A 25,655-nucleotide genomic window follows, 5' to 3' on the forward strand; every position below is an offset into this window, starting at 1 on the left:
GAAACAGCAAGAGGATTTTAGCAGGATCCAGAAGGCAGCCTGTGCAGCTATGTGCCAAGGATCCTTCCAGGGGAGCAAGGTGGGAGAACTGCCAGAGACATATGATCCCCTTCTCACTCAGAACAAGGCCTTGCTGCAGCCAGGGACAGAGATGTGACAGAAATCTTTTGGAGATGCCCTGAAGCCTCTGGAAGCACTACCCTTGGAATGCAAGACTACCACAAACAGCCTGCTCCTAACAGCTGCAGCCCAGAAGCACTGGAACGCCCACCTCATCTGACCACCTCCATGACATGGGTCAGAGGGTCCCCAGCACAGATCTGCTGCCCTTCAGGTGGACGAAGGCCTGCACAAGTAGAGTTGGAGCTGGCAGCACTCACCTGGATGGCAAAGTCAATCAGGCCACTGATGTTGAGGGAATACTCCATCAAGTCAAATATGAACTGCACGTGCTGCACCAGAGGCAGGTGGTAGGACATGCCCAATGCAAAGCTGGTTATCTGCTCCAAGACGTTGCGAGATACCTGCAAGCAGAAGAGGCTATCATCTGCCCCTGTGCAAGGATCTCAGCAGGGCCATGCTCCAGGAAGCTGTTCTCAGTAACACAAAGGGACACAGTCAAGAAGTCTTGAAAGTGTCATACCTGAGATGTGACTTGGTGCTGATCAAAGTGAGAAAGATGCTGGAACTTTGCAAAGATATCTTCAGCTGTTGGGAATGCTTCTGGCTTACTCTTTTTTCTCTTCTGGCCTTCCTCTCCACCTACCAAAGGTGAGTGGATCAGAAAACAGTATTAGGCTACCACCCTCATCAGAGGAGGATTAAACACCAGACATCAACACCTGCCAGTCCCTCAGGAAGATCAGCTCCTAAGCAGCACAGCAAAAAAGCCAGAGCCCCAGACCCTAAAGTGATGATGACCACACTGAATCCAAACCAACCAGCTGCTGAGGAAGGAATGACAGGAGGGTTAACACCTTGCTCATCCCAAGTGAAGGTGCTCCTTGGAAAGGGAAAAACACCTTCTCAATTTAGATGTTTTGATTGCCTGAGGAGAACAGATGTTCTGGATTGGAGATGTTTGGCCTCAACATTTATCAGAGAACCTCATCTTTTAAAGAATCCTCTCTCTACCACATTTCAGACCAACAGAAAAAGAACTGTAGCCAAATCACAGCTAGTAGAGGTCAGATTTGGACACAGCTACCCAAATTCCTCATCCCTTCCACCAAGCAGTGCTCCAAGAACAACAGTAACCTACATTTAATCAGAGTCTTTGCCAAACAGGCAGAGGCATGGTCCTCTATTTCTTGTGCAAGGATCTCAATGCAAGAAGTAAAGAAAATTACATCTGAAAAAACAAAGTTTTGGCTGGGGTCTTGCTCTGAACTGGATGTGAGTCAATCCTCACAACCTGTTCAGTGAAACAGATATTGTTGGCAGGAGACCAACCTTGTTACTTGCTGGTTGCTGTGGCTGGGAATAGAGCACCACTGCAGGCTCTCAGTGAGTGACACAGCTTACTACAGGTTCTGGGAAATCCTTCCACTGGCAGACTCCAGACAAAGGACTAAGCCAGCTGCAAAGATGCTCCTCCTTTGGAAAGGAGGGGCTCAAAGCCTCCTCACCTGTTTCTGCAGTGCTCTTTCTGTTCAAGACTTTCAGAATGTCTTTGGTTATTTTCTTGATGGTGTGGCGAGCGTCGTCCCGCTGCTTCCCCACCCCAAAGAGAACCACCAGCCGCTGGTTGCACTCGTGACTGCAGGACTCCTCCTAGGGCACCAAGAGACAATGCTATTGCTCCTTCAGGTGGGCACTGATGAAGGAACAACAAGCCCAAAGACAATGAAGAGAGACTTCAGGGCCTTGGGATGACTGGTTAAGGGATCCGGAGCACAAGCAGTGCTCTCCTCTATCCCCCCAGCTGAGGGCTGAGATGAGGGAACGAACAGGAAGAGCCAGCAGATCAATGCCTGGCACCAAGCTTGGTGTAACCAACAGGAAGGTTCTGCAGAAGGATCTGGACAGGCTAGATCCATGGGCTGAGGTAAATGGGATGAGGTTTAATAAGGTCAAGTGCTGGGCCCTGCACTTAGGTCACAACCACCCCATGAATGCTCCAGGCTGGGGGTAGAGTGGCTGCAAAGCTGCCTGACAGAAAAGACCTGGGGTGCTGATTGACAGCAGCTGAGCTTGAGCCAGGGTATGCCCAGGTGGGACAGGAAGTCCACCAGCACCCTGGCCTGGATCAGCAATGGTGTGGCCAGCAGGAGGAGGGAAGTGATCATGCCCCTTGGGCACTGGTGAGGCCACCCCTTGAGTACTGTGTTCAGTTTTGGGGCCCTCACTCCAAGAAGGACATTGAGGGGCTGGAGCAGGTCTAAAAGAAGGGCAACAAAGCTGGGGAAGGGTCTGGAGAGCAGCAGCTGAGGGAACTGGGGTTTAGTCTGGAGAAGGAGGCTGAGGGGATGTTGGAGCAGGATGGATGTTGGTCTCTTTTCCCTAGTATCAAGTGATAGGCCTCAAGGCACCCCAGGGGAGATTTAGGTTGGACATTAGGGAAATTTTCTTCACTGCAAGAGTGGTCAGGGTTTGGAACAGGCTGCCCTGGGAGGTGGTGGAGTCAGCATCCCTGGAAGTGTTCAAGGAACGTGTCCCATGGCACTTGGGAACATGATTTAATGGCCATGGTAGTGTTGGGTTGATGGTTGGACTCAATGATCTTAGAGGCCTTTTCCAACCCAAATCTCATGGGTATTTTAGCACCCATGAGGCCAAACACTTCAGTCTTGTTTCACAGATGAACCCCTTAAAAAAAAAAGGAAAGCTCATCTCAGCAGTTGCTCTGGAAAAGAAAGGAGACACCTTAAAGTAGATCACCTCCTACAGCAGTGCAGGAAATCATGACTGCTCCTTACCCACCCTCAGCAGTACCACAGGGAAGCACAGCAGCCTCATGGCCAGAGCACAGGGCAGCCACAGGGCAGCAGGTCTCATACCTGGGGAATGGGAAAGTGTGTGGCATACTGAATGTGTCGAGGCTGGTCGTAGAGGGATGCCAACATTCCTTCCACAGACTTATCTTTCAGCAGGGGCTTTGCTTCCTTCTCAGGGTCTGTTTTTTCAGGGGAAGGGCTGGCTTTAGATTCACAGTGCATTGGAGGAGAAAACATCTAGGGAGGAGTAAGAGCAAGGAAAGGCAGTTAGGGAACATGATCACAAAATAGCGCAGATTGCTGAAGGCCTAAACGGAGCAGGAAGAGCTGCAGAAACATCCAGCTCTTAGGGCAATCACCAATGCAATGTTCTAAGCCACTATTCCTGTTTGTGCTCCCAGCTCATGTGGTATATTGAGTTAAAAACAACAGGAAATAAGTATATTAAGTAAAATAAGACTCAGGATTTTAGAGACAACCACCTCCATGGAACAAGTGAGGATGCTGGGAAAGACTGGATGATCTCTAGAGGTCCCTTCCAACCCCTAACATTCTGTGATTCTATAACCAATTGGGACTTGCTCTACTCTGATGGACCCTGACCTGCATAAAAAGATTACATGGACCTTTTTACAGGGTCCTTTACAGGCTGCTTTACAACCCAGCCACTTCCTGTGTAGCAGCTCTAGAGCAGAGAGGAAGTACTCACACAAGAGTAAGTCCCTGGTCCCACTACAACATCCTGACCTATTCACAAGCAGCAGATAGAAAACGCAGGAACATACCGAAAAGTCCGTCTTCTCCATGTCATCAAAGAGCATGCTGGAGTTGTGGTCAATGTCCATAGGCTCAGAAAGACCTGTGTCCTGGGAACAGACAGAGCAGCTTTACAGCTCAGTGATGCACCAGGGAACAGAGAGTGTTATTTTAGTGTAACACTCCATGTTGGAATGTGACAGCAACAGCACAGCCACGGTCCCTGGCAAGCTGGAGCCTGACACACTGCAAGCACCAGCGGCAGGCTTCACACAGTACCTCCCAATACACTGTTCTGCTCCAAGCAGGGCAAGATTTTCCTGCCTATCCCTTACATCCTGAAGGCCATTTTCACCCACTTTGAACGCAGTCTTCTACTTCGGAAACTGAAATACTCAGGAAATAGGCTGGGGAAGGTACAAGGCTCAGGTACACCCGCCAGCAGGGACAGCGAGGAAGCTGCAAAGCTGCTGAACAGCACAGCACAGGGATGTGCACAGGAGGGCTACAGTGCCTGTGCTCTCACCTCTAGCTTGATGCCACTGTTTCCCTCTGTCTCCTTTCTGTCGTGCTCCTCAGCAGGGTCATCGAAGGGTGAGGGCGGGCGCGGGCCATGGGCATCCAAGGCCAGGTCCCCACGGGAGATGAGTGTGCACATGTAGATGTTGTGAGAGAAGACGTCGTGGCGGATCAGCTCGCAGAACAGCAGCACCAGGTTGAAGAACTCCACCTTCTCATTCTCCTTCCCAGGATCAGCTGAAAGGGGAACATGGACAGGCAGGGCTATCAGAGCTCTGCTGCAACACACTGAGCAACTCCAGCCCACCAGGACTAGAGAAGGTGTTTCCAGAGATCCCCACACAGTAAGTGACTGATACACAGTTCTGAGATAACAGCAGAACAGCCCAGCTTCAGGTGTCAGTTAAGCAAGCCAAAAGCTCTCCAGTTAGTCTCACAGACGACCAGAGACATAGGATTTTATCCTGGAAGTGCCATTCCTGGGTGCAGGAAGAGTTGTCTGCATCATTCAGAGATCTATTCTGTCCCCCTTAACCTGTTTACAGTATTTCTACTGAGACTACTCCAGAGCTTTGTCACTTACTAGTGACACTTTCTTACTAGTAAGAAACCTGCTGCTAGTTCTCAGCCAGATTCATTCCCCATTAGGCTGCGCTCATCTATTCTTGGCCAACACCCTGCTAAGGGAAGTGTTTCTGCATTATCTTTCTGTTATCTGCCCCTCCAGGCTGCTCTCCCTTCCCCTTTCCAACGTGTGATCTGGATTGCAAGGAATCTAGAGAGAGAACCGAGGCACAATCAAGCCCTTCACACAAGGGAACAGCACACAAATTCAGAGTCTGCAGGAGAGGGAAGGCCAGAACCTGGGAGACCACAGGTTCTTATTACATACTTAGCATAGGAGCTTGAGTGTCAAGGAACTGCATAAGGACATCCTGAAAGACAGGAGCACTGGCTGCTGAGAGAGAGCCCGAAGAGATGGAGCCCTTCTCATCCACGACTTCAGAGTCCCCACATCTCTGCAGAAAGAAAGTTACCAACTGCTGTCACAGAGCAGAGACCCACAATCCATAAAGAGCACAAAAGGAGCCTTCAGGAGACTTTCCCTATCTTGCACTTATAGGAAAGTCATCACATAGCTTTCTGCAAGCCACTTCAGTGTCTCCCAAGTATGGCAGTACTTCCATACTGCAATCACCTGTCTTCAGCCATGCACACAGGATACAGACCATCCCACGGGCTCACTGAGGACCTTCTTGGGATCAGATGGAACAGGTGCTGTAATGACCAGCACCAGCACTGAGAGGCATTGTGCTGATCAGTCTCTGCCTTTTGGTACAATGGTTAGACAATACCAATTAGGTAGCCTCTGCTCCCTTGCACTGCTGCCAGCCTTCCAGGAACAAGGAGTTACCTCAGCCTCTATCTCTGCTTGACGCTTCTCCAGGAGTTTGGCAACAACCATAGCCCTATGGCGCCCAGAGCGTTTGTAACTGACTGCCCACTCGCACAGCAGGGCTACCACCGCGTCGTCATCTGGGGAGATCTGTTGAGATAGGAGCACTACAGTGAGAGCCTGAGCCAAGCATGAGTGTGCAATCTGAAGGACTCAGGCTGGATAGAACACTGAGTCTACCTCTAGCAGAGACAGTCTGAAGAGTGCTACATTCCCCTCATCCTAACCTGGAGGACAGATGTCAAGCTAGAGCCCTCCTGCTTTATCTCTGCTTTGACTCCACTTCGCCACATGAGCTGATCCACAGCCCTGGACAAATCTCCAGGCTGGTTTCACTTCAGAAGATCATCTCTCTTCCAGCATCACATTTACGGAGTGTTAATCTTAGCACAAACACTGCTTCTCAACAGCAATACATAAAGTATGCAAACTACCAGTTCTGCAGCTCACTTCTAGGAACCAAGGCAATACTGGCTGCATTATGATCCTAAATAAAAGTCACCTCCCATGCTGAGAGGAACCTGAACTGTGAGCTCCCAGACTCTAGGGAAGCAGCTGCCAGCCCAGAATTTGACAAGGCTGGGATGTGCTTCTCTCAGCCATATGACTTGTCTCTACCATCCACATGCATTCCACCAGGAGACTCCCCACAGCGAGGGCTGGATTCTCTCATGCACACATGGATTTGTCAGTGGAGGCTTTCTGCAGTGCAGACCTCCCTATTCTCACTTTAGTACCTCCCTAACTTAAGGCGCACAAAATCCTTCTTGACGGAGATCATCCCTTGAGCAAAGGCCACTACTCGGTTATCTCTATAGACACAGGACAGTGACCATGGGATAGAAAAGAACAGAGCCACGTCCAAGACCAGGGCATAGCAGCAAAGTCCCAAGGCACCTCATGACTGTCTTTGGTTGGACCCAGCCCAAATATCCTGTTATACAAGGAATCCAAAGAGTTGCTGAAGTCAGATCTTTCAAAGCTGTGACTGTCCAGAACTTCTAGAGTGTGCAAGACACGGCCAATAGTGAAACCTAGAAGGGAACAGAGAAGACAAATGTGTTATTTGACAACTGGTACAACAGACTCCAGAGCCAAGGAGACTGCTATAGCAGTCAGGGTCCACTTAGATTAGTCTCCTGACTCTTAGACTGGCCAACAGCAGATGCTAGGGAAAGCACCAGAACATGGCACACACACAAGAGCAGAGCCGCCTGTTACACATTTCCAGCTCCCAGTAAGAGAACTCCCCCTTTACCTCAGGAAATGAACCCATACCAGATCTTGTACTGGAAAGAAAAAGAGCCACCTGGGATTTTAATACTGCTGACAGTAAACACCAATGGCAGCAAGCAGGAAAAACAATCCCAAAATAGCCAGGCAGAAAGTTTCTCAGAGTAATACTTGGAACAGACGGAGAGAAAACGTAACTGGCAGCAAGTTACCTGCTGTGGTTTCCTGGCACTTGTCAAAGGACCAGCGAACCTCCACAGCCTGCCCACGCTCCTTTATCTGCTGCTCAATCTCACGCAGCTTTGCCCGAACCTGAAAGCAAGGCAGTTGTGTAAACAAACAAAGGGATGACTGAGGACTCCTATGGACAAAACCACCAGAAAACAAAGCACATGGGCACATGGCAGTAACTGTACTCAAGGGTCAATGTTGCTTTGTCTCCCACCTAGTGGACGTGGGAAAGGCTGTGGATGTAGTCTACCTGGACTTCAGCAAGGCCTTTGACACTGTCCCCCACAGCAAACTCCTGGCCAAGCTGGCAGCTTGCGGCTTGGACAGCAGCACTCTGCACTGGGTTAGGAACTGGCTGGAGGGCCGAGCCCAGAGAGTGGTGGTGAATGGTGCCACATCCAGCTGGCAGCCTGTCACTAGTGGTGTCCCCCAGGGATCAGTGCTGGGCCCCATCCTGTTCAATATCTTTATTGATGATCTGGATGAGGGGATTGAGTCCATCATCAGTAAATCTGCAGATGGCACCAAGCTGGGAGCAGGTGTTGATCTGTTAGAAGGTAGAAGGGCTCTGCAGAGGGACCTTGACAGGCTGGACAGATGGGCAGAGTCCAACAGGATGGCATTCAACAAATCCAAGTGCTGGGTGCTGCACTTCGGCCACAACAACCCCATGCAGAGCTACAGGCTGGGGTCAGAGTGGCTGGAGAGCAGTCAGGTGGAAAGGGACCTGGGGGTACTGGTTGACAGCAGCTGAACATGAGCCAGCAGTGTGCCCAGGTGGCCAAGAGAGCCAATGGCATCCTGGCCTGCATCAGGAATAGTGTGGCCAGCAGGAGCAGGGAGGTCATTGTACCCCTGCACACAGCACTGGTTAGGCCACACCTTGAGTCCTGTGTCCAGTTCTGGGCCCCTCAGTTTAGGAAAGATGTTGAATTGCTGGAGCATGTCCAGAGAAGGGCAACGAGGCTGGTGAGAGGCCTTGAGCACAAGCCCTATGAGGAGAGGCTGAGGGAGCTGGGACTGTTTAGCCTGGAGAAGAGGAGGCTCAGGGGAGACCTCATTGCTCTCTACAACTACCTGAAGGGAGGTTGTAGCCAGGAGGGGTTTGGTCTCTTCTCCCAGGCAACCAGCACCAGAACAAGAGGACACAGTCTCAAGCTGCGCCAGGGGAGGTTTAGGCTGGAGGTGAAGAGAAAGTTCTTCACAGAGAGAGTGGTTGGCCATTGGAATGTGCTGCCCAGGGAGGTGGTGGAGTCACCATCCCTGGAGGTGTTCAAGAGGGGATTGGACGTGGCACTTGGTGCCATGGTTTAGATAGGCATGAGGTGTAGGGTGACAGGTTGGACTCGATGATCCTTGAGGTCTCTTCCAACCTTCTTGATTCTTGATTCTTGATATGGCTGTCTTGCTTAGAGCAGAATGGAGCAGTTAACTGCTCTGGAGCGAGAAAGTACCTCCAGCTCTGCTTATCACACAACATGAGAAGAAAGTCCTGACAGTGCTCACACACAACCATTATCCTGGACAACAAGAGCTTCCTTTTTTGAAGGCTGCTCACCTGCTGTGTAAAGGCTGAGTTCCCTCCTGGCATGGGCAGGTTGGATGGGGCTATAGGCAGGTGGTCCAGTGGAGAGCCAGTCTTTATTCTGCTATCTGTCAGTGAGTAATGCCAGACAAGGGCACTTGGGCAACATAAAATTATACTCTGCAACACACAGAAGAGTCAGTTAGCATCCATCAAATCAGGCCCAAACAATTTAGTCAGATTATTTTCTAGAGAAATAACCACTCCTTTGTCCTCCTGCTCAGGCATTCATCAGCCTGTGTGCATATTTACTGTTAGAGTTTTTATGTTCTAAGCTCTGAAAGAATCTTTAGGCTAAAGACCATACTAGAGCAGAAGCTTTTGCTGCACTGAGTTACTTGCCCTGGGTATGCTTAGGAAGTCACAACCAGAGGCTCCACATTATCCAAAAGCAGCACTATGCTACTGCAGGACTCCCTTCTGATTCTAACCAGAGCTTATTCTCTACAGCTCATACCATGAGCACACAATACAGCCCTGGTGGTCCAGGAGCAGCATTTACATCATACATCAAGGGGAGTGTGAGAAGAAATAAAAATCAAATTCATTCTACTCTCATGTAATAATTACAACCATGATTGCAGTCATGATTAAAGCAACACATTAGATGTGCATTGGCTTATGATCTTGTGCAGACACCCACAAAAACCCCTGAATGACTCCTAGGATGCACCCCTACTGCTTCTGGCTCACAAGCAGCCAGACATGAGGGTGGACAACCAAGGCTGTTTTAAACACTCAAATCAAAGAATCCATTGTGTCTCAAGGACACCTGAGCAAAGGTTACCTATGTACACTGTTAGAAATGCATCTTCTGCAGCCTGACTTCACCCAGCTCCAAGTCCCAAGCTCTGCCTCTGCCTTAATCTCCCCTCTGCAGATCAGGTTTGTGAATTTTCTATCAGAACTCTTTCTTTTTCTTCTAAAAAGGACCAGATGATCATTAGCCAGTTGGAACTTTTGGAGCAGGTTGTGTTCAAACCCCAGCTCAGACAAGTCTTTGGGCCATAGGCGCATATGTATGTTCCCTGAAGCAAGCTTCCCAAACAAAGGAATTCTGTATTTCAAAATACATGCTTTACGACAGAGAAACTAGAAGGGAAAAAAAACAACCTTAACTGAAAGTGACCAAGAAATACTCAGTAGGAATACAAAGGGCTTGTTTACAACCCCATATTGCTCTCTAGCCCTTGCAGACAGATAGCCACCCATATTGTGGGAATTTCGTTTCCACCCTGAGAGCTGGCTTGCTGCTTCTTGATCCTCTCAGGGCTCCCTGATCACAAGTTCCTCTGCTGAGCTGCAGGTTTTCAACCTATGTTAAACCCTTCTCCACCTCCTGCTCTATCCTGCATTCTCTGGGGTCTGCTATAATGTGCTCTGTTCTTCTCCTGTAAGGGGCACTCTCCACTCCTTCTGCAGGGACTCATCTGACCCAGTCTCCTCTTGAAAAACACATGCATGAACACACACACTGAACCTAACTCACCTACCTCCCTCTGACACAAGCACAGCATGGACTGAATCCCACAGTGACACAACAGCATTTGCCCTTCAAACACCTATCCATAAAACTTGCTCTTCTATCACCAGTAAAGTTTAATCCCTTTCAAGTCTAAAGATTACGAGTTTAGAGTCATTCCTTTTCATGGCCTGCAGCCATCCCCGAGGGGAGTGCTCTGCTTCAGCCAGCAGTTCTTCCCTCAGGAAGGTAGGGTGGGTGTGCTGGTTGTGTGATCTGGTTGTTGGGCTTTCTGTCCTGTGGGGGTGGGATTTTCATGTTTGTTTACAACATTACAAAGCACATTTTCACTGCTGGCATTATTGCCTTTCCTAGGTGACAACCTGCTACTGACCTCCACAGGATGGAACAATCCCTTCCCTTCCCATCCCCTCTTCTGCAAAGCTTTCCAGCCACCTGAGGAACCTGTGACTATAGCAAAAGGCCCCCATCCAACCTATTTTTCTCACGCAAGTCAGTCAAGGGCGCTGTGACAGCACTGATGCTCTGTAACACATCAGCAAAGACCTACCCTGTGCCAGTCCTGGTTTGAGATTTCTGTACTCAGGAAGCTGCTGACTCAGACTGGAATGGTTTTCCTGTGATGGCACACCACACAAACTGCCTCTGTTGACCTCATTATCACCAACCACTACCCACACTTACCTGAAGGATGCAGCTGAGCCCATACACTACGGGACGGTGCTGGGGGCACAGGAGTAAGTCACTGAAAGGGCTGGGAGGAGGATTGACTGCAGCTGGCTGAGGGGTGGGAGTTGAAGGAAGAGCATTCCCTGCCTGGGCAGACAGGATGTGGGGTGGGTGCCCACCAGCACCATCCAGCTGCATGCCAAGCCTGCGGGTGCAGAAGTAGGCCAGACGTCTGGACAGGTATGCAGACTGCACAAACTCTCCAGAGTACTGCAGGGAAGAGGAAAAGGAAAAACATCCTTGTAAGCAACACAAGAAAGCCTGGACTGGCCCACAGCAGGACACAGTGTGGCACTGCCTTGTAGAAACAGGCCCTTTGCATCACTCATCACCCACTGGCTACTAAGCATCAGAAAAAACATTTGCATGCTCTATGGCAACAACCTCATGGATCAAAATGAACCCACACCCAGCCTTCCCAGGGCTGAAAAGCCTGCCCAGGATCTGCTGCAACAGAAAGCAAAGCAGCTTCCATGTGGTGGTGGTGCACAGTGAGTGCAACTATCACAGCTGTGACACAGGCAGGGATTAAAAGTTGATGATGGTGACATTAGGGCTGAGTGTCTATGGGTAAGAACCCAAGAAGGCAGATATCCTGGTGGAAGTCTGTTCTGGAACACCCAGCCAGGATGAAGAGACAGAAAAAATACTCTTGAGGCATCTGGCAGAAGCCTCTCGATCGCTGGCCCTTGCTCTTCAACTTCCATGACACCTGCTGGAATGGAAACACAGCAGAGAGGGAGCAGTGCTGGAGGTTCCTAGGGTGTCTGCATGAGAACTGCCTGGCACAGCTGCCAGGAGCCAAGGAGAGAAGGTGCCTGCTGGACCGGCTGCTTGTGACCAGAGAAGCACTGATGGGGGCCAGAATGGCTGGGGGCTATCTGAGGCACAGCCACCACCAAATGCAGAGCTCTCAGGTGTGGCAGAAGTGAAGAAGGGGTCAGGAGAGCAGCTCCTGGCACTGCTGAGGGCAGACTTTGGCCTGCTCTGGACACTGGTGGGCAGACGCCCTTGGGAGGCAGCCCAGGAGGGCCAAGAAGTCCAGCAAGGCTGGTTCTACTCAGAGGGAAGCCCCAAATGCACAGAAACAGGTTGGCCCCACAGGCCCAACAATCAGCCTGGCTGAGCAGAGGTTTGGGAGCTGCCTGGGGACAGAAGAGCTCTGGGGGCAATGGGAGAAGGGGCAGCACACTGGAGAGGGCTGTGAGGGTGCCGTGATACTGTGCAGGGGTAAAGGAGAAGGGCCAAAGCCCAGATGAAAATAGATTTGACTTCAGCTATTCAATGCCTGGCACCAAGCCAGGTGCCTCCAGGAGAACTTGGGTTCTTTCATTTTGGGTTGATTTACAGGACACCAGGTCTGCTGGCAAAGATGGGACACACCTAAGAGAGAAGGACATGCTTCTGCAAAAGTCTTGGCAACAGGAGGAGGCCAGAGGAGAACCTATGGCCTTTGCTGGGGGCAGTGGCCAAAGGTGAGGAAAAGGCTGAGGGGCTCCACACTTTCCCTGCCTCAGGCTTCAGCAGTCAGACCAGCTGTCTGCTGGGTACCCAGTCCCCTGAGCTGGAAGATGGGCAGCAGAATGAAGCCCCCACAGTCCAAGAGGAGAGGGTCAGTGACCTGCTGCACCACCTAGACACGCACAAGCCAGGGGCTGGATGGCAAGCCCCTGAGGGTGCTGCAGGAGCTGGCACAGCTGCTCACCAAGCTACTTCCCATCATTTCCCAGCAGTCCTGGCTAACTGGGGAGGTGCCAGCTGACAGGAGACTGGCGAATGGGACACCCACCTACAAGAAGGGCTGCAAGGAGGACCCAGGGAACTGCAGGCCTGCCAGCCTGACCTCAGTGCCAGGGGATGTCATGGAGCAGATCATCTTGAGTGCCACCATGCAGCACATGCAGGGCAGCCAAGGGATGAGGCCCAGTCAGCAGGGGTTCATCAAGGGCAGGTCCTGCTTGATGAACCTTCTCCCACAAGGTGTCCTACTCAGTGGATGGGGACAGGCTGTGGGTGTCCTTTACCTCGCCTTCAGTGAAGCCTTTAGCACTGTCTCCCACAGCATCCTCCTGGAGAAACTGGCAGCTCATGGCTTGGATGGGTAGATGCTTCCCTGGGTTACAAACTGGCTGCTGGCCAGGCCCAAAGGGAGGTGGGGAATGGAGTTAACCCCAGCTGCTGGCCAGTCAGTCACCACTGGTGTTCCCCAGGGCTCAGTGCTGGGGCTGTGTCTCTTTGCTGTCTTTAGCAAGGGTCTGCACTGAGGGCACTGAGGCACCCTCAGGGAGTTTGCAGATGGCACCTAGCTGGGTGGCTGTGTTGGTCTGCTGGAGGGCAGGAAGGTTCTGCAGAGGGATCTGGACAGGCTGCACCCATGGGCTGAGGCCAGTGGGATGAAGTTTAACAAGGCCAAGGGCTGGGTCCTGCACTTGGGTCACAACAATCCTATGAAGGCTCCAGGCTGGGGGCAGAGTGGCTGGACACTGCCCAGCAGAAAAGGGCCTGGGGGTGCTGGGTGACAGCAGCTGAAGATGAGAGCCAGGGGGTGCCCAGGTGGGCAAGAAGGCCACCAGCAGCCTGGCCTGGATCAGGAAATGTAGCCAGCAGGACCACAGCCAGGATTCCCTGGTCAGGCCACACCTTGAGTCCTGGGTTCGGTTTTGTGCTCCTCACTCCAAGAAGGACACTGAGGGGCTGGAGCAGGTCCAGAGAAAAACCACAAATCTGGGGAAGGGTCTGGAGAACAGGGCTGGAAAGGAGCAGCTGAGGGAGCTGGGGGTGTTCAGCGTGGAGGAGGCTGAGGGGAGACCTCATTGCTCTCCACAGCTCCCTGAAAGCAGGCTCCAGTGAGGTGGGGGTTGGGCTCTGCTCCCTAGCATCAAGTGACAGGATGAGAGGAAATGGTCTCAAGGTGCCCCAGAGGAGGGTTAGGTTGGACAATAGAAGAAACTTCTTCACTGGAAGGGTTGTCAAAGCCTGGCACAGGCTGCCCAGGGAGGTGGTGGAATCCCAATCCCTGGAGGTATTTTCAAAGAGGCAGAGATGTAGAACTGAGGGACGTGCTTTAGCACCAGCCTTGATACTGTCAGGGAATCCTTGGATTGGATGATCATAAAGGTGTTTTCCAACCAAAATGATTCTGTGATTACCATGTTCAGAGCAGGGAAACAAGCAAATGAGAAAGAAACAGAAGAGAGTAGGACTAAAGTTATCCTGGCATGAGCTAAAAAGGATGCTCAGAGGGATGCTCCCTAGTGGTGGTGGTGCAAAACAACTCATCATGGGGGTTGGTCTCTTCTCCCAGGCACCAGTGACAGGAGAGGACACAGTCTCAAGCTGCACCAGGGGAGGTTTAGGCTGGATGTTAGGAAGAAATTCTTCACAGAGATTGGCCATTGGAATGGGCTGCCCAGGGAGGTGGTGGAGTCACCATCCCTGGAAGTGTTTAAAATTAGACTGGATGAGGAACTTAGTGCCACGGTTTAGTTGTTTAGATGGTGCTGGGTGATAGGTTGGACTTGATGATCTCAAAGGTCTTTTCCAAGCTGGGTTAACTCTGTGATTCTGCGATCATGCCTTAGGTGACAGGAAGGGGACTGTCAGTGCTCCTGACTAAGCCAGCAGCCATTTCTCACCCTCAGCAGCAGGGGTAAGAGCATTTTCAGGAACTCATCCTCTCCTGAACGTATCTTCTCAAAGCACTCCAGGACCCAGGTCAGGAACTCGTGCCGGTCCAGCATGCCATCCTGCACACAGACAAGGGCAGAGGAAATGGACAAAATCTGAGGCAATATCCACCAAGGGAAGCTCACTGCTTGCTTTCTAACAGTGGAAATAACTCTGGGATGCTGCACAGTTCTGTACTACCTCTGTTCTACTTCTCTGAGCTCAAAACTGCATCCAATCCTAACAGTCTATTCACAGAAAAATAAATCCATTTGCATCCATTTCCCACAGCCCTCCTCTGCTACACACCGAGCCAGCAGTTCCCTCCAGGCCCTCACCTGGAACATGAACATAGCTAGTTTCTCATTGTAGTCCCACTGCTTCAGAACTTGTTCCACCTCTTGGGACACTGGCCCAGATGGTGAACCACAGCCTTGCCCTGGGAGCTGCCTGTAGAATTCCGCAATCTTCTGCAGCTGCTCCGACAGGTACTTGGTGATGATCTGCGTCCACTCTGGGGAAGAGGAAACAGGTCAGCAACAAGTGTTGTGGCAAACACAAGCAGGAAAGAACCAGACTGGTGCACTGCTGTGAACTCAGAAAAGTTCCTGTCCTTTGAAAAAGACAGCAAGACAAAGAAAAAAAAGTTAAGTGCCACAGTATTAGCTTTGCTTATGACCTGGGGCAGGAGGGAGAAAGAGGCATCCACAGAAACAGGGAACAAGGGGAAAAACTTCTGTGTTTGGGGGGCAGGGCTACATTGTACAAGAGAAGCTGGAAAAAAAGCTTCCTCAAATGTAGTTACTGAGAATCAGCAAGTGGAGAGAAGAGGCTTTGAAGTGGGGAGCAGTGCTGGGCCAGCTTGGTTTAGCATCTTCAATAATCTGACAGCACAATACTGCAAACACTTCAGCTCTGAACTTGTTCCTAAGCTCTTTCAGGTATCAGTGTAAAGCCATGAGCAACACCTTGAAAATCATTGTTTTTAGTAAGTCCATAACTGCGTAAGAGAGAAACTCAATACACAAAGTAACAGTATGATTACACTCCTCTGGGGCAATGTCAAGGCAAAATATAAAGCAGGTGAAAACACACACTTAGAGGGGCAGCAGTAGGACAAACACCCAAAGGAACACAAAATGGAAGAAAAGTATCTAACAAATCCATCAACCTCCAGAAAGAGAGCTAAGAAGGCTGTGTAATGTTTACACCAAAGATAAACGAGAAGGAACAAATTAAAACCCCAACATTTCCATGAGCTTCAGCTGCTAATGCTGCTTTTCAAAGCAGTACGGTCAGGTCCTGCAGTCCTAGTCATACAAGGAAGCCAGAGGAGCTCCTCCAGACCACAGTAATCTGGAGAGGCCAGGAAGCAAAGGATGTTAGAAATAGCATCCAGTAAGGCTTAAGGAAATTGAAAACAGAGAGCAGCCTACTGGACTTCTCTGGAAAATGTGCTTACTCACTCCAGAACAAGCTAATCAGTCACTGATAAATTCTAACACTTACAGTCTTTGTAGGGTAACTAAAAACAAGTTCTGCAGCAGAGGAGCAGCACAGAGCTCCACAGGGAGAAGCAGAGGAAGGTTCACAGGCAGGGTTTGTGGTTGCTAAGGGTTATTTTTCAGTGGTATGCTCACAGGTGGGCCCTGCTGTCTCAGATAGTTATGCACGTCAAAGCACCAGGATTTATAAGCAGGCTTTGCAGGCTAGCTCTTGCTATTCAAGAGCAGGCTGAGAAGGAAATATCTGCCAAGGGCAGTAGCAATGCTCCACACAGAGGCTTACCAATGAAGGGGTCGATGACGTGACGCTTCTTCACCTTGGTCTCCGTGATGGCAGCATAATAGGCGCAGGTCATTTTGATGAGCCAGGCTGCTCTCATTACTGGAACAGTGTATTTAGCCAAATAACCAAAGACCTCTTCCTTCTTGCTAAAGATGGGCACCTGTGGCAGAATTGAGAGGAAGAGCTGGAACCAAGGGTTTAGATAGAACATCTCCGAAGCAACCTCACATACTGCAGGCACTGCAAGCTGTGCAAGAAGTCAAAAGGAACAAGGGACTCTGTTGCTCTGCCTCTCAGAACACCTACTTCAAGTATTCACCTCTGGGCAGTACCAGAGCTGCATTTCAGTATAAGCAGAAACAAAACAAACTGAAAGGAGGCAGAAAGACATCACTGCAAATACATGCCCTGAATTCTTCCCAAATATACCCAAGTGCTTTAAAGACACAGGCTTCTTGCCTACCAACAGCAGCTGCTGTCGTGTCTAAGTTGACAAAAGCTGATGGGGCCCATTTGCAGGAAACTGGAAGAGGCCTTGAGAGGTTCAAGGTTTCACAAGAACCTCAGGAGAATGACAGCCAACACACAAAGAAGGACACAAGGACTAAGTTTGCAAAGAGGCAGGAAAATGCGATTATTTCTCCCCCAGAAGTGACTCAGAACACCAAGGACCAGACAAACTCCAGCCTCTAAACTAGATGCTCTGATACCATTCCACAACTAGGAGTTGTGGTTTTCCGTAACACATACTGGAGTGCAGAGTTCCCCACTTCTAGGCTCACCCAAACAGTTAGCTCCTCCTGCTACCTGTTCCAATCAAATGGCAAAGTAAGACTCTTCTTTCACACTCCACAGAACTCAGTGCTACCAGGGAAATACCTAGCCCTAGACCCCAGGCTGGTGGAGATCAATGGAGACATACTCGTCTCAGCTTAAAATCAGAAGTGTAGCACTGCAACAGAAGTCTGGGAAGTCTCTCAGCTCATTATTTCCAGTAATTGTCATTATGACTTTTGAGAACTTGAGAAATCCTCCACAACAAGAATGGTCGTAATCTAAATAGCCCAAAGGCAACAGTAGCAGTTCTTCTGAAAAACACCTGAACCTTACCAATCAGTCTGTGCTCACACAAACCAAAAGGCAAAGTCAAACACAATCCCCAAACAGCAGAAAGAGACCAGTTCTTTGAGCGGGGACAACCACAGTCAGTACACTACAGCATCAGGATGCGCTCTTCAAACTGAAAGCTTCCAAGATGGAGAGAAAAAAAACCCACAGTAAAAAACTTCTACTGCATAAATGCTTAAGAAACGAGCAAAGACTGCCTGACAGGCAGCCTCTCCTACAACACACCTTCTTAGCAAGATGAGTGAGGGGCTTAGTTCCAGCCAGATCTGTGAACCAGTTGTTTATTGCACTCTGGGAACGTGCTGTCACCAGCCAGAAGTTATCCTTCTGATTGACCTGAGGTTTCCGCCTTCCTGTGTCGGGAAGCGTGTTGCACCGCAGCTTTTCCGCAATAATACTGCTGAAATTGGAACTGATCTGCAAAACACCCAACAAAAAGGATGAATTACATGGCAGACATCTATTCAGTGTGCTTAAAAACTCATCCCTTATTCCTACCAGGAGTCTCAACAGCATCAACTTTTGAAACAGAAAAAAACCTGCCAACAATTCCCTTTGTTACACTTGCAAAAGGAAAGCTTCCAGACAGCTCATACAGTAACCAAGCAGCGACTGGAGCTGAGACCAACACCACTTTCTAGAAATGCTTGTCAAACCAGGGAGAAGGCTTCTAGGACAGACATCAGCCAAGAAAAACACATCTACTGTGTTTATTGATCACCTTCCATCCCAGGTCCTCTTGTTGGGGAGGCCAGAAAGTTAACACCTTGATTTTACAGACTGGAAAAGCAGAGCTGAACCCTGTTATATAGCTCCCTGTGTAAAATGCTGGATGTTTCAAGAAATCTTCTTTCTCTTCCACTGGGGCCAGTGGAATTCTTCAATAAGAAGATTCCCACTTTTGGCATGCTAGTCTTGTGCTTTATTTGCAGAATATAAGGAGTTCTAGACACTGGTTTAACAGATACAGCAAACACAGGCCTGCCCTTAAGACATATGGAGGTGGGACACAGTTCCAAAGAAATGTAGAACCTTGATTCTATCGGGACGGAGAGTTAGGTCCTAAAACATCCCTACAGGAGATGGGCCTCCCGATGCCAGACATGGAGAAGGAATGAGATGCAGGACTGTCCAGAACCCAGCAGCCTGTCGTTACGAGCATCAAGCCCTGCCAAAACCCCACACCTTCCCGATGGCTCTCACCTTCGCTGGGTTGAAATTGACATTTTTGGCACTGCCGTGCTCGTCCCCAGAGACCGCCGGCTGGTTATTGAAGCCTTGCTTGACGTTCAGAGCAGTCAGCTCATCCTGCGAGGGAAGGACGATCAGAAGGGCCCGAGAAGGCCCCTCTACGACAAACGCCCACAGGTTCTGTGCCCGTCGCGGGTGCTCAGCCATCATGGGCACAGGGTAAGACGAGTGCCCAGTGGGTCCGGCAGGCCTCCCCCAGGCAGTGCCCTAGGCCAGTGCTGAGACACAGGAAGCGCGGATCCCTCGGACAGGCTCTCCGCTCACAACACAGGGGCCCAGCAGGACAGGTTCCATTACGCCCAGCCACCACGGGGACGCAGGGTTCCCTACCCCGGCGAGTCCCAGTGCCCCCTCCGGGCCTCCTCACTGCCAGCCCCACAGCCCCGGCCCCGCACCCCACACAAGCCCAGGCCACGCACCTCCTTCTGCTTGGGGTCCTGTGGATAGACATCGGGCGGGCCGAGGCGCGGGCGCTTAAGCGGGCGGTGTTCGTAGCTGAGGACACCGAAGGCCGCCATCCCGAGCCGGTGGGCTGGCGGAGGCGGCCGGGCCACAACAAGGGCCGCTGGAGCCACTCGCGCGTGCGCCGTGCGCCGGGGTCGTCCGAGCGTCGCCGGAGAGGCCCGAGCGCCACGGCGTTGTCACGGGCGTCGCCGAGGGAAGCCGAGGCGTCCCGAAACGGGCCGAAGAAAAACGGCGAGTCCCGAGCGCTGCCGGAGAGAGAGCGAGCCTGCGCCGAGAGCAGGCGGAACGTGCCGAAGATGGAAGGGGCGGCCCGGCGCCCCTGGCGGAAGCGCTTCGCCGGCGACGCGCTAGCTCGAGGTCACGTGACGCACCTTACACACGGATACCCGACACAGCCAGCCCCCCGGCCTTGGCTGCCTTCACCCTGACCCCCGGCAGTGCCCTGCAGGCCCCCGACTCCCCTCTGCCTTTGTCCTGACCCAAGCACTGCCCCGCACCCCTCTGCTGCTTTCACCCTTGCCCCCTGCACTGCCCTGTAGCCCACTGCTGTGCTCACCGTTACCCTGGCACTGCTTCACAGCCCCCTCCTTCACTGCCTGCCTTCAGCCTTACCCCAGTACTGCCCTGCAGCCCTTACCCCCAGCACTGCCCTGCACCACACCACCCCTGGCTGCCCTCACCGTTACCTCTGGCACTGCCCTGCATCCCATCACCCTCGCTGCCCCAGCTGTCCCAGACACTTCTCCCTGTGCCCTCCCTGGCAGCCCAACAGCTACGGTCCACCTGACCCCACCCTCATCACTGTTGTCACCACTGGTACCATCGCTAGCCTCTATGACCACCTCCCATAATTGCCCCCTGCTCCCTACAAATGCCTCCACAAGCCCGTTTGTGCCTTTCTCCCTGTAGCTGCTGCCCAGGACTGCCCCAGTGATTCCCAGTTCTGCCCAATCCTCAGGGCCCCAGCCCAGGACACCCACAGCTCAGGAATCCTACTCTGGTCCTGCCCCTGGGGAGCAGGGAAGGGAAGGCAGCAAGGCCTGGAGGGGTGAGCACTGGCACCTGGGCAGGAAGGGTGGTAGGGCCTCAGTGGGATGAGCTGTGGGCCCCTGCTAGAGCATGGCCCTGGCACAGTAAGCCACAGTCCCCACCGCAGTGACCCATGGAGCACTGCGTGGGATGAGGCCCCTGGTGCCGGGTGCTGCTGCTGGGCAGGAAGTGCTGTGGATACGGAAGCGGCAGCCAGCGCATGGTAGGCTGTTCACAGAGACTGCTGCATGGCCTTCATCTATCACCCCGCCATGGTGCTGCCCAGCACCTTCGTCACACCCATCCTCCTCCTCCTCCTCCTCCTTTGCAGGCTGGGCCCCTACCTTGTTGCTGCCCACAGCCCCCCAGGTAAGGAGGAACATGGGCCCCAAGAAGGGCAGTATGGCACCGTGCCCGTGGGTGGTAGGGCTGGAGGATGTTGCTCCTCACTGATGGCAGGCAAGTGGAGGGCTGTCAGCTGGCAAGCTGTTAGGGCGTGTGCTGGAAAGCCCTTGATTGCCAGTGTGACCTGGGACCCCCAGCACCTACGTGGCCCCTTGCAATGAGGCTGCCAGGAGCAACCAGCTGTGCCAGGGAGCCCTGCTGGGGTGTCCTTGCTCCCACCTCCGCACTGGAACATTGCTGGCAGCACAGCCCCCCAGGGCTACCAGCCTGCAGCAATACTGGCCCTGCAGCTCCTGGCCCCATGGCTCTGCTGGCCCCACAAGTGCTGCCAGGAAGGCTCCTGGCCATAGGGGTCTCCTCTGGTGGGCTCGGGCAGGGGGCTGCCCCAGGATGATGTGTGCAGATCCTATTGTCCCCAGGCAGCAGCCGGGTAGGGCAGCAGCCAGCAGATCTGTGCCATCTGCCCTTGCCATCCCCACTGCATGCAGGTGAGTGACAGGGGATGGAGGACACTGGCTCCTCTTTCCACCTGGTGTCCTCATCCCAGCTGTCATTTTCTGAGAAAAACCCCACTTCTGGCTGTCAGTTATACATCAGCTTTGGATGGCAAAGCAGCCCCTCTGTGCCCCTGGGCTGCCAGGAAGATGCCTGCCATCGCCATGTGTGGAGAAGCTGGAGTTCAGCGCCGGTTTGCTCTGCTGTGCTCCCTTGCAGCCCAGGGAAGACCAACTTTCTCCTGCCCCCACAGTGCTGGCTGGTGGGTTTTAACCTTGGAAGGGACCAGGTGTCCCATTGCCTGATATTCAGGGGGAGAAAATCCCATTTTCTGGCAGCCTCCACGACAGCTCTCAGCTGCTGGTTTGGCACTTTCGAGGTCCCTGCAAGGCAGCTCAGTCCATCTGAAGAGCTTGTCCTGCAGCAAGCCATGCCCTCAGCCACCAGAGTGTACAGAGGTGTGATAACTGATGTGGTGACTGGCACCACCCCAGTAGCCCTGCAGCCCTCAGCCAGCTCAGGATGTGGCCTCCAGGTGCGTGGGCAGGACCAGCGCTGGCATAGCGTGGCAGAAGGAGGGGGCAAAGAAGCCAGCGTGGGTGCCTGGTGGAGCTACTCAGCCCCTCAAGGCTCCACAGTGCTTCCTGCAGAGACCAGTTTGCTGAGGTTCCCCCTCTGGCCCCATGGCAAAGTGGCTGTGGTGGGAAGCACAGCCCAGTGTAGCCCCTGACACAGGGACACAGGGGCACCTGCAAGCACCTAAAAGGGTAACAGCGAAAGGAATTTAGACAGAATGGAGACATCAGGCACAAATCCTGGAAAACTTCCACTTTTCTCATAGGACAAGCAAAGTTACTTGGCAAGGAGGGGTTTCCATCCCATCGCACAGTACCGGGGGCTGCAAATGGCAGCCATGGGGTGATTAAGAGGAGCAGACTGAGAAATCCGGATGAGACACCATAGCCACAGCGTGAAGAGCCAGTGGTAACGCGGCAGGAGGGATAGCTGCTTGGGCAGCAGTGCTCTGAAGGAAGCCATGAGCCTGCCCGGAGCCCAGGCACCCCTAATGTAGCATGTGTCAGTGGGGGAGGGGTCTGCAGGCACTCGGCAAGGCACTGCAGGCAAGCGGCAGCGCAGTCCCGCTAGAAGAGCTGGGCAGACACAGAGCAAGGCTGACAGGGACGTACAGGGACCCTGCCATGTGCAATGTTTCTCGGCTGCATGCTTGGGCCCCGGCGCAGCCACCCACCACTGCGGTGCCCAGTGGCGTCTGTCCCTTGCAGGGGTGGACTGTGTCCTGTTCAACGACGAGTACATGACCTGCACCTGGGGGAGCAGAGAGACACTCGCAGCCAACTATTCCCTCTACTACTGGTAGGTGCTCTTTCCTCAGGGCCCAGCCCCACAGCAATGTCCCGCAGAGGGTCCCTGCATGGGCAACTGCTGCCAGCATTGCTGGGCTTCGCATCAGCCTGCCACTCTTCCCCAAGCCTGCAGGAGCGGAGGCTCTGACTCCAGGGCACACAGAGTGAGATGTGCTGGGGACAAGGCTGCTGGGAAGGGCTGGGGTGTGCAGTCTTGGGGAGCCCTGGTAACCTGCTGTGGCACAGGTACGAGGACAGTTTGCCTGAGGTGGAGTGCCAGCAGTACCTGCAGGACCAGGGTATTCGTGTTGGTTGCCACTTCAACGAGAGTGAGATCATTCAGTTCCGGCCCTTCCACGTCCTCCTCAATGCCAGCCTCAACGGCAAGACCCTGCCAACTTCTAGGAAGACCATGGAGCTGCAAAACCTGGGTACGGAGCACGGAGGGGCACCCCCTCTGTGGAGCTGCGGTGAGGCAGGCGCAGGGCTGTGGGTCCTGGGCACTGTCACACCACACCCTGGCTGGCAACAGGGCCACCAGGGCATGGGGACAGCACTCACTGGGAATCTCCTGTTCCTTGAAGTGAAACCAGAGGCGCCTGTGAACCTGACCGTCCGCAACATGAGTGGCAACCAGCTAGAGCTGAGCTGGACCTCTCCGTACAGAAACGCTGAGTGCCTGGAGCACACTGTCAAGTACAAGAGCAACAAGGACACCAGATGGACGGTGAGAGGCACCAGGCACAGCACCCCACGCTTGTGCCCAAAGACAAGCCTCGTACCAGCATCCCTGGCCGTGCAGGCTCTCATAGCATGGCCCATGTCTCTCTGCAGGAGCATCATGTGAAAGGAGACATCTTCTCCTTCCCCAGCGTGGACTATGAGAAGTACTACACCTTCTATGTGCGCAGCAAGATCAACACCTTCTGTGGCAGCACCCAGCTCTGGAGCGAGTGGAGCATCCCTGTGGTCTGGGGCAGCAACACTACCAGCAAAGGTAGGTGCTGAGGGCTGGGGCAGGACAGGATGGGCTGGGGCACAGTGGGGCTTGGCAGGCTGGAGATGGCTAGGCAAGTGGAAAAGTGGCCTGTGGCAGCAGCTAGAGGGGCAAGACCCACACAGGCATCTGTGGTGCAGGCAGTGGCATCCGCCCCTGCATCCTTTGCACTTCTGGAAGCCAAATATCCCCTGCTAGTGGGACCTGATGGCTTTTACGAGGGGTTTCTTAGCCCTGGAGGGCTGCTCTGGCACAGCTGGTCCAGGACAACCAGTTCGTTGTGCTGACAGTGTGGCAGGTCTTGGGGATGGGCCCCTTCTCCATCTTCCACTTGCAGCTGAGCCCTGCTGTGGACAATGCTGAGCTCCCAAGGCCACCCATGAAGGACCACTGGCATGCCTGCCCTGCTGTGTGGTAGTGCCCCAGCCAGGGGTCTGTGTCACCCTGTCTCTTTCCAGGCATGGCAGAGGAGCAGCCACACTGGTTCTGGATCCACACAGTCTTGATCCCCATTGCCTCCTGCCTGCTTTTGTTGATCCTCGTGGTGCTGCTGGTGCGAATGGAAAGGTGAGTGGTGGAGGGCCGGCAGTAGGCAGCGGTGCTGGGGCTGTTCCCCTCTGACACATCTCCTCTGCACAGGGTCTGGGTCATCCTGATGCCCCAAATCCCCAACCCCAGCAAGAAATTTGATGAGCTCTTCACCACCCATAATGGCAACTTCCAGGTAAGGCTGCTGTGGGCAGCCCTGCCCTGGGCTCATAGCTGGCTCTGCAGGGGTGGGACGGGGCTCTGTGGTGGCTCCTCTCACCCTGCTCTGCTCCCTGCAGGAATGGGTTGGAGTCCCCAAAGACTTCGTGGAGAGCTTCAAACCCAACTACAGTGAGAACATCTGCTATGTGAGCGAGCTGTCCCCCAGAGACAGCTACGAGCCCTTCTGGGAGAGCAGCAATGACTCACTGTCAGTGCTGCCTGGGGCCATGGCTGCCCCCCGTGAGCACAGCCCCTACAACAGCAGCTACCTGGGAATGTGACCCCCATGCTGCTGCACCCCTGCACCCCATGTGCTTTGCAACCCTGCTGCCTGAAAACTTGCTGCCTTGTGGTCTTGCTCCCTGCTCCTGCCCTGCCTCTGCCAAATGCCCAGGCCCCCAGCCCTGATCCACAGTGCCATGGCGGCTGTTCTGTCCTGCAGCGTGCTGGCTGCCCTGCAGGGTGCTGGGGGCACTGGGCGGTGCAATGTTCAGTGTGTGTGCTGTAGGCCATGGCATCCTGGGGGCACTATTTGTTGTATGCATCTGATACATTTGAGGCACTGGGTGCTGCTCTGGGTGTGTTGCAGCACACTGGGCACAGTGCATGGTGTGCCAGCACCTTCCCTGTCCTTGGGACACCCAGGACAGTTGGGCAGCATCCTGCCTTTCTGAGTACATCATCCCTCACAGGGTCACTATGGCAGAATGGAACCATGGGAGCTCTCCTGTGGGGCTCCACATTCAGCATGTTGGAATTGCTGCGAGCCCACCTCCTGCTCCAAAGTGTCCACAAGTACACCCAGGGATGCGTCGTGGCAAGGGGGCTGCCCAGGGGCCTACCCGTAGCTGATGCCAAGCCTAGCTGCAGTGTAGCAGGCAAGAACCACTGGCTGACTGATGAGGACACAGGGGCTGAGGAGTACCAAGGGCCAGAGGGTCAAGTGTGGGACAATAATAAGATTGGCAAGGAGAATTGTGAACATGCTCAAGTGAGTTGCAGCTCAGGTGCAGGAAAACACACAGATCACGTAATTGTTTAGCCTTGTGTGCTTGATAAGCAGAACATCTGTGTTTGGCTGACATAGGCCTGTGATAGACTTAGAGGCACCCTGTGGAACATGCCTGAGATTCCTGCCCTGATGTAGGAAATATCAAAGCAGAGTGGCGAATTGCCTTGCAGGGCTCCCTGACGAACAGTCGAAACCAGCAGGGGCAGTGATGCTGCAGCACGGACCCAGCTCCGCGGTGCCTGAACCCCTGCTCGCCTGCCTCTACTCGGCTGCTGCTTCAGGGATCCCCCCTCGGCGAGGTGCTGGAAAAAAATCTACTCTTTGCATTTCGTCCTTGGCTGTGTGGCTGTTCCTGTGTCCCACCTGTGCCAGCACTC

The 25,655-nt window shown here is 53.1% G+C and overlaps 2 protein-coding genes across 2 annotated transcripts in view; one reads left to right on the forward strand and one right to left on the reverse strand.

The window, feature by feature from the left end:
* Positions 1-19,279, reverse strand: part of MED12 (mediator complex subunit 12) — a 45,030-nt gene extending 25,751 nt beyond the window's left edge. Inside the window, exons 1-18 of the mRNA XM_054388578.1 lie at positions 19,181-19,279; positions 18,714-18,818; positions 17,736-17,927; positions 16,383-16,542; positions 14,933-15,108; positions 14,564-14,674; positions 10,884-11,138; positions 8,690-8,836; positions 7,113-7,212; positions 6,565-6,701; positions 5,626-5,757; positions 5,104-5,230; positions 4,219-4,448; positions 3,722-3,802; positions 3,000-3,173; positions 1,572-1,773; positions 644-762; positions 381-524 (exon numbers count right to left, since the gene is read on the reverse strand). Of these exons, the coding sequence (XP_054244553.1) occupies positions 381-524; positions 644-762; positions 1,572-1,773; positions 3,000-3,173; positions 3,722-3,802; positions 4,219-4,448; positions 5,104-5,230; positions 5,626-5,757; positions 6,565-6,701; positions 7,113-7,212; positions 8,690-8,836; positions 10,884-11,138; positions 14,564-14,674; positions 14,933-15,108; positions 16,383-16,542; positions 17,736-17,927; positions 18,714-18,818; positions 19,181-19,279 (2,691 nt within the window). The remainder of the gene's footprint in view (positions 1-380; positions 525-643; positions 763-1,571; positions 1,774-2,999; positions 3,174-3,721; positions 3,803-4,218; positions 4,449-5,103; positions 5,231-5,625; positions 5,758-6,564; positions 6,702-7,112; positions 7,213-8,689; positions 8,837-10,883; positions 11,139-14,563; positions 14,675-14,932; positions 15,109-16,382; positions 16,543-17,735; positions 17,928-18,713; positions 18,819-19,180) is intronic.
* A 1,224-nt stretch (positions 19,280-20,503) lies between these two features.
* On the forward strand, positions 20,504-24,547 carry IL2RG (interleukin 2 receptor subunit gamma). Its single transcript, XM_054388579.1, has 8 exons — positions 20,504-20,624; positions 22,439-22,529; positions 22,766-22,950; positions 23,104-23,246; positions 23,354-23,516; positions 23,975-24,083; positions 24,156-24,240; positions 24,344-24,547. Exons 1-8 carry the CDS (start codon positions 20,504-20,506, stop codon positions 24,545-24,547), a joined length of 1,101 nt encoding a protein of 366 aa, XP_054244554.1.
* The last annotated feature ends 1,108 nt before the right edge of the window (positions 24,548-25,655 follow it).

The sequence above is a fragment of the Indicator indicator genome, chromosome 17, assembly GCF_027791375.1.
Source record: "Indicator indicator isolate 239-I01 chromosome 17, UM_Iind_1.1, whole genome shotgun sequence".
NCBI lineage: Eukaryota > Metazoa > Chordata > Aves > Piciformes > Indicatoridae > Indicator > Indicator indicator.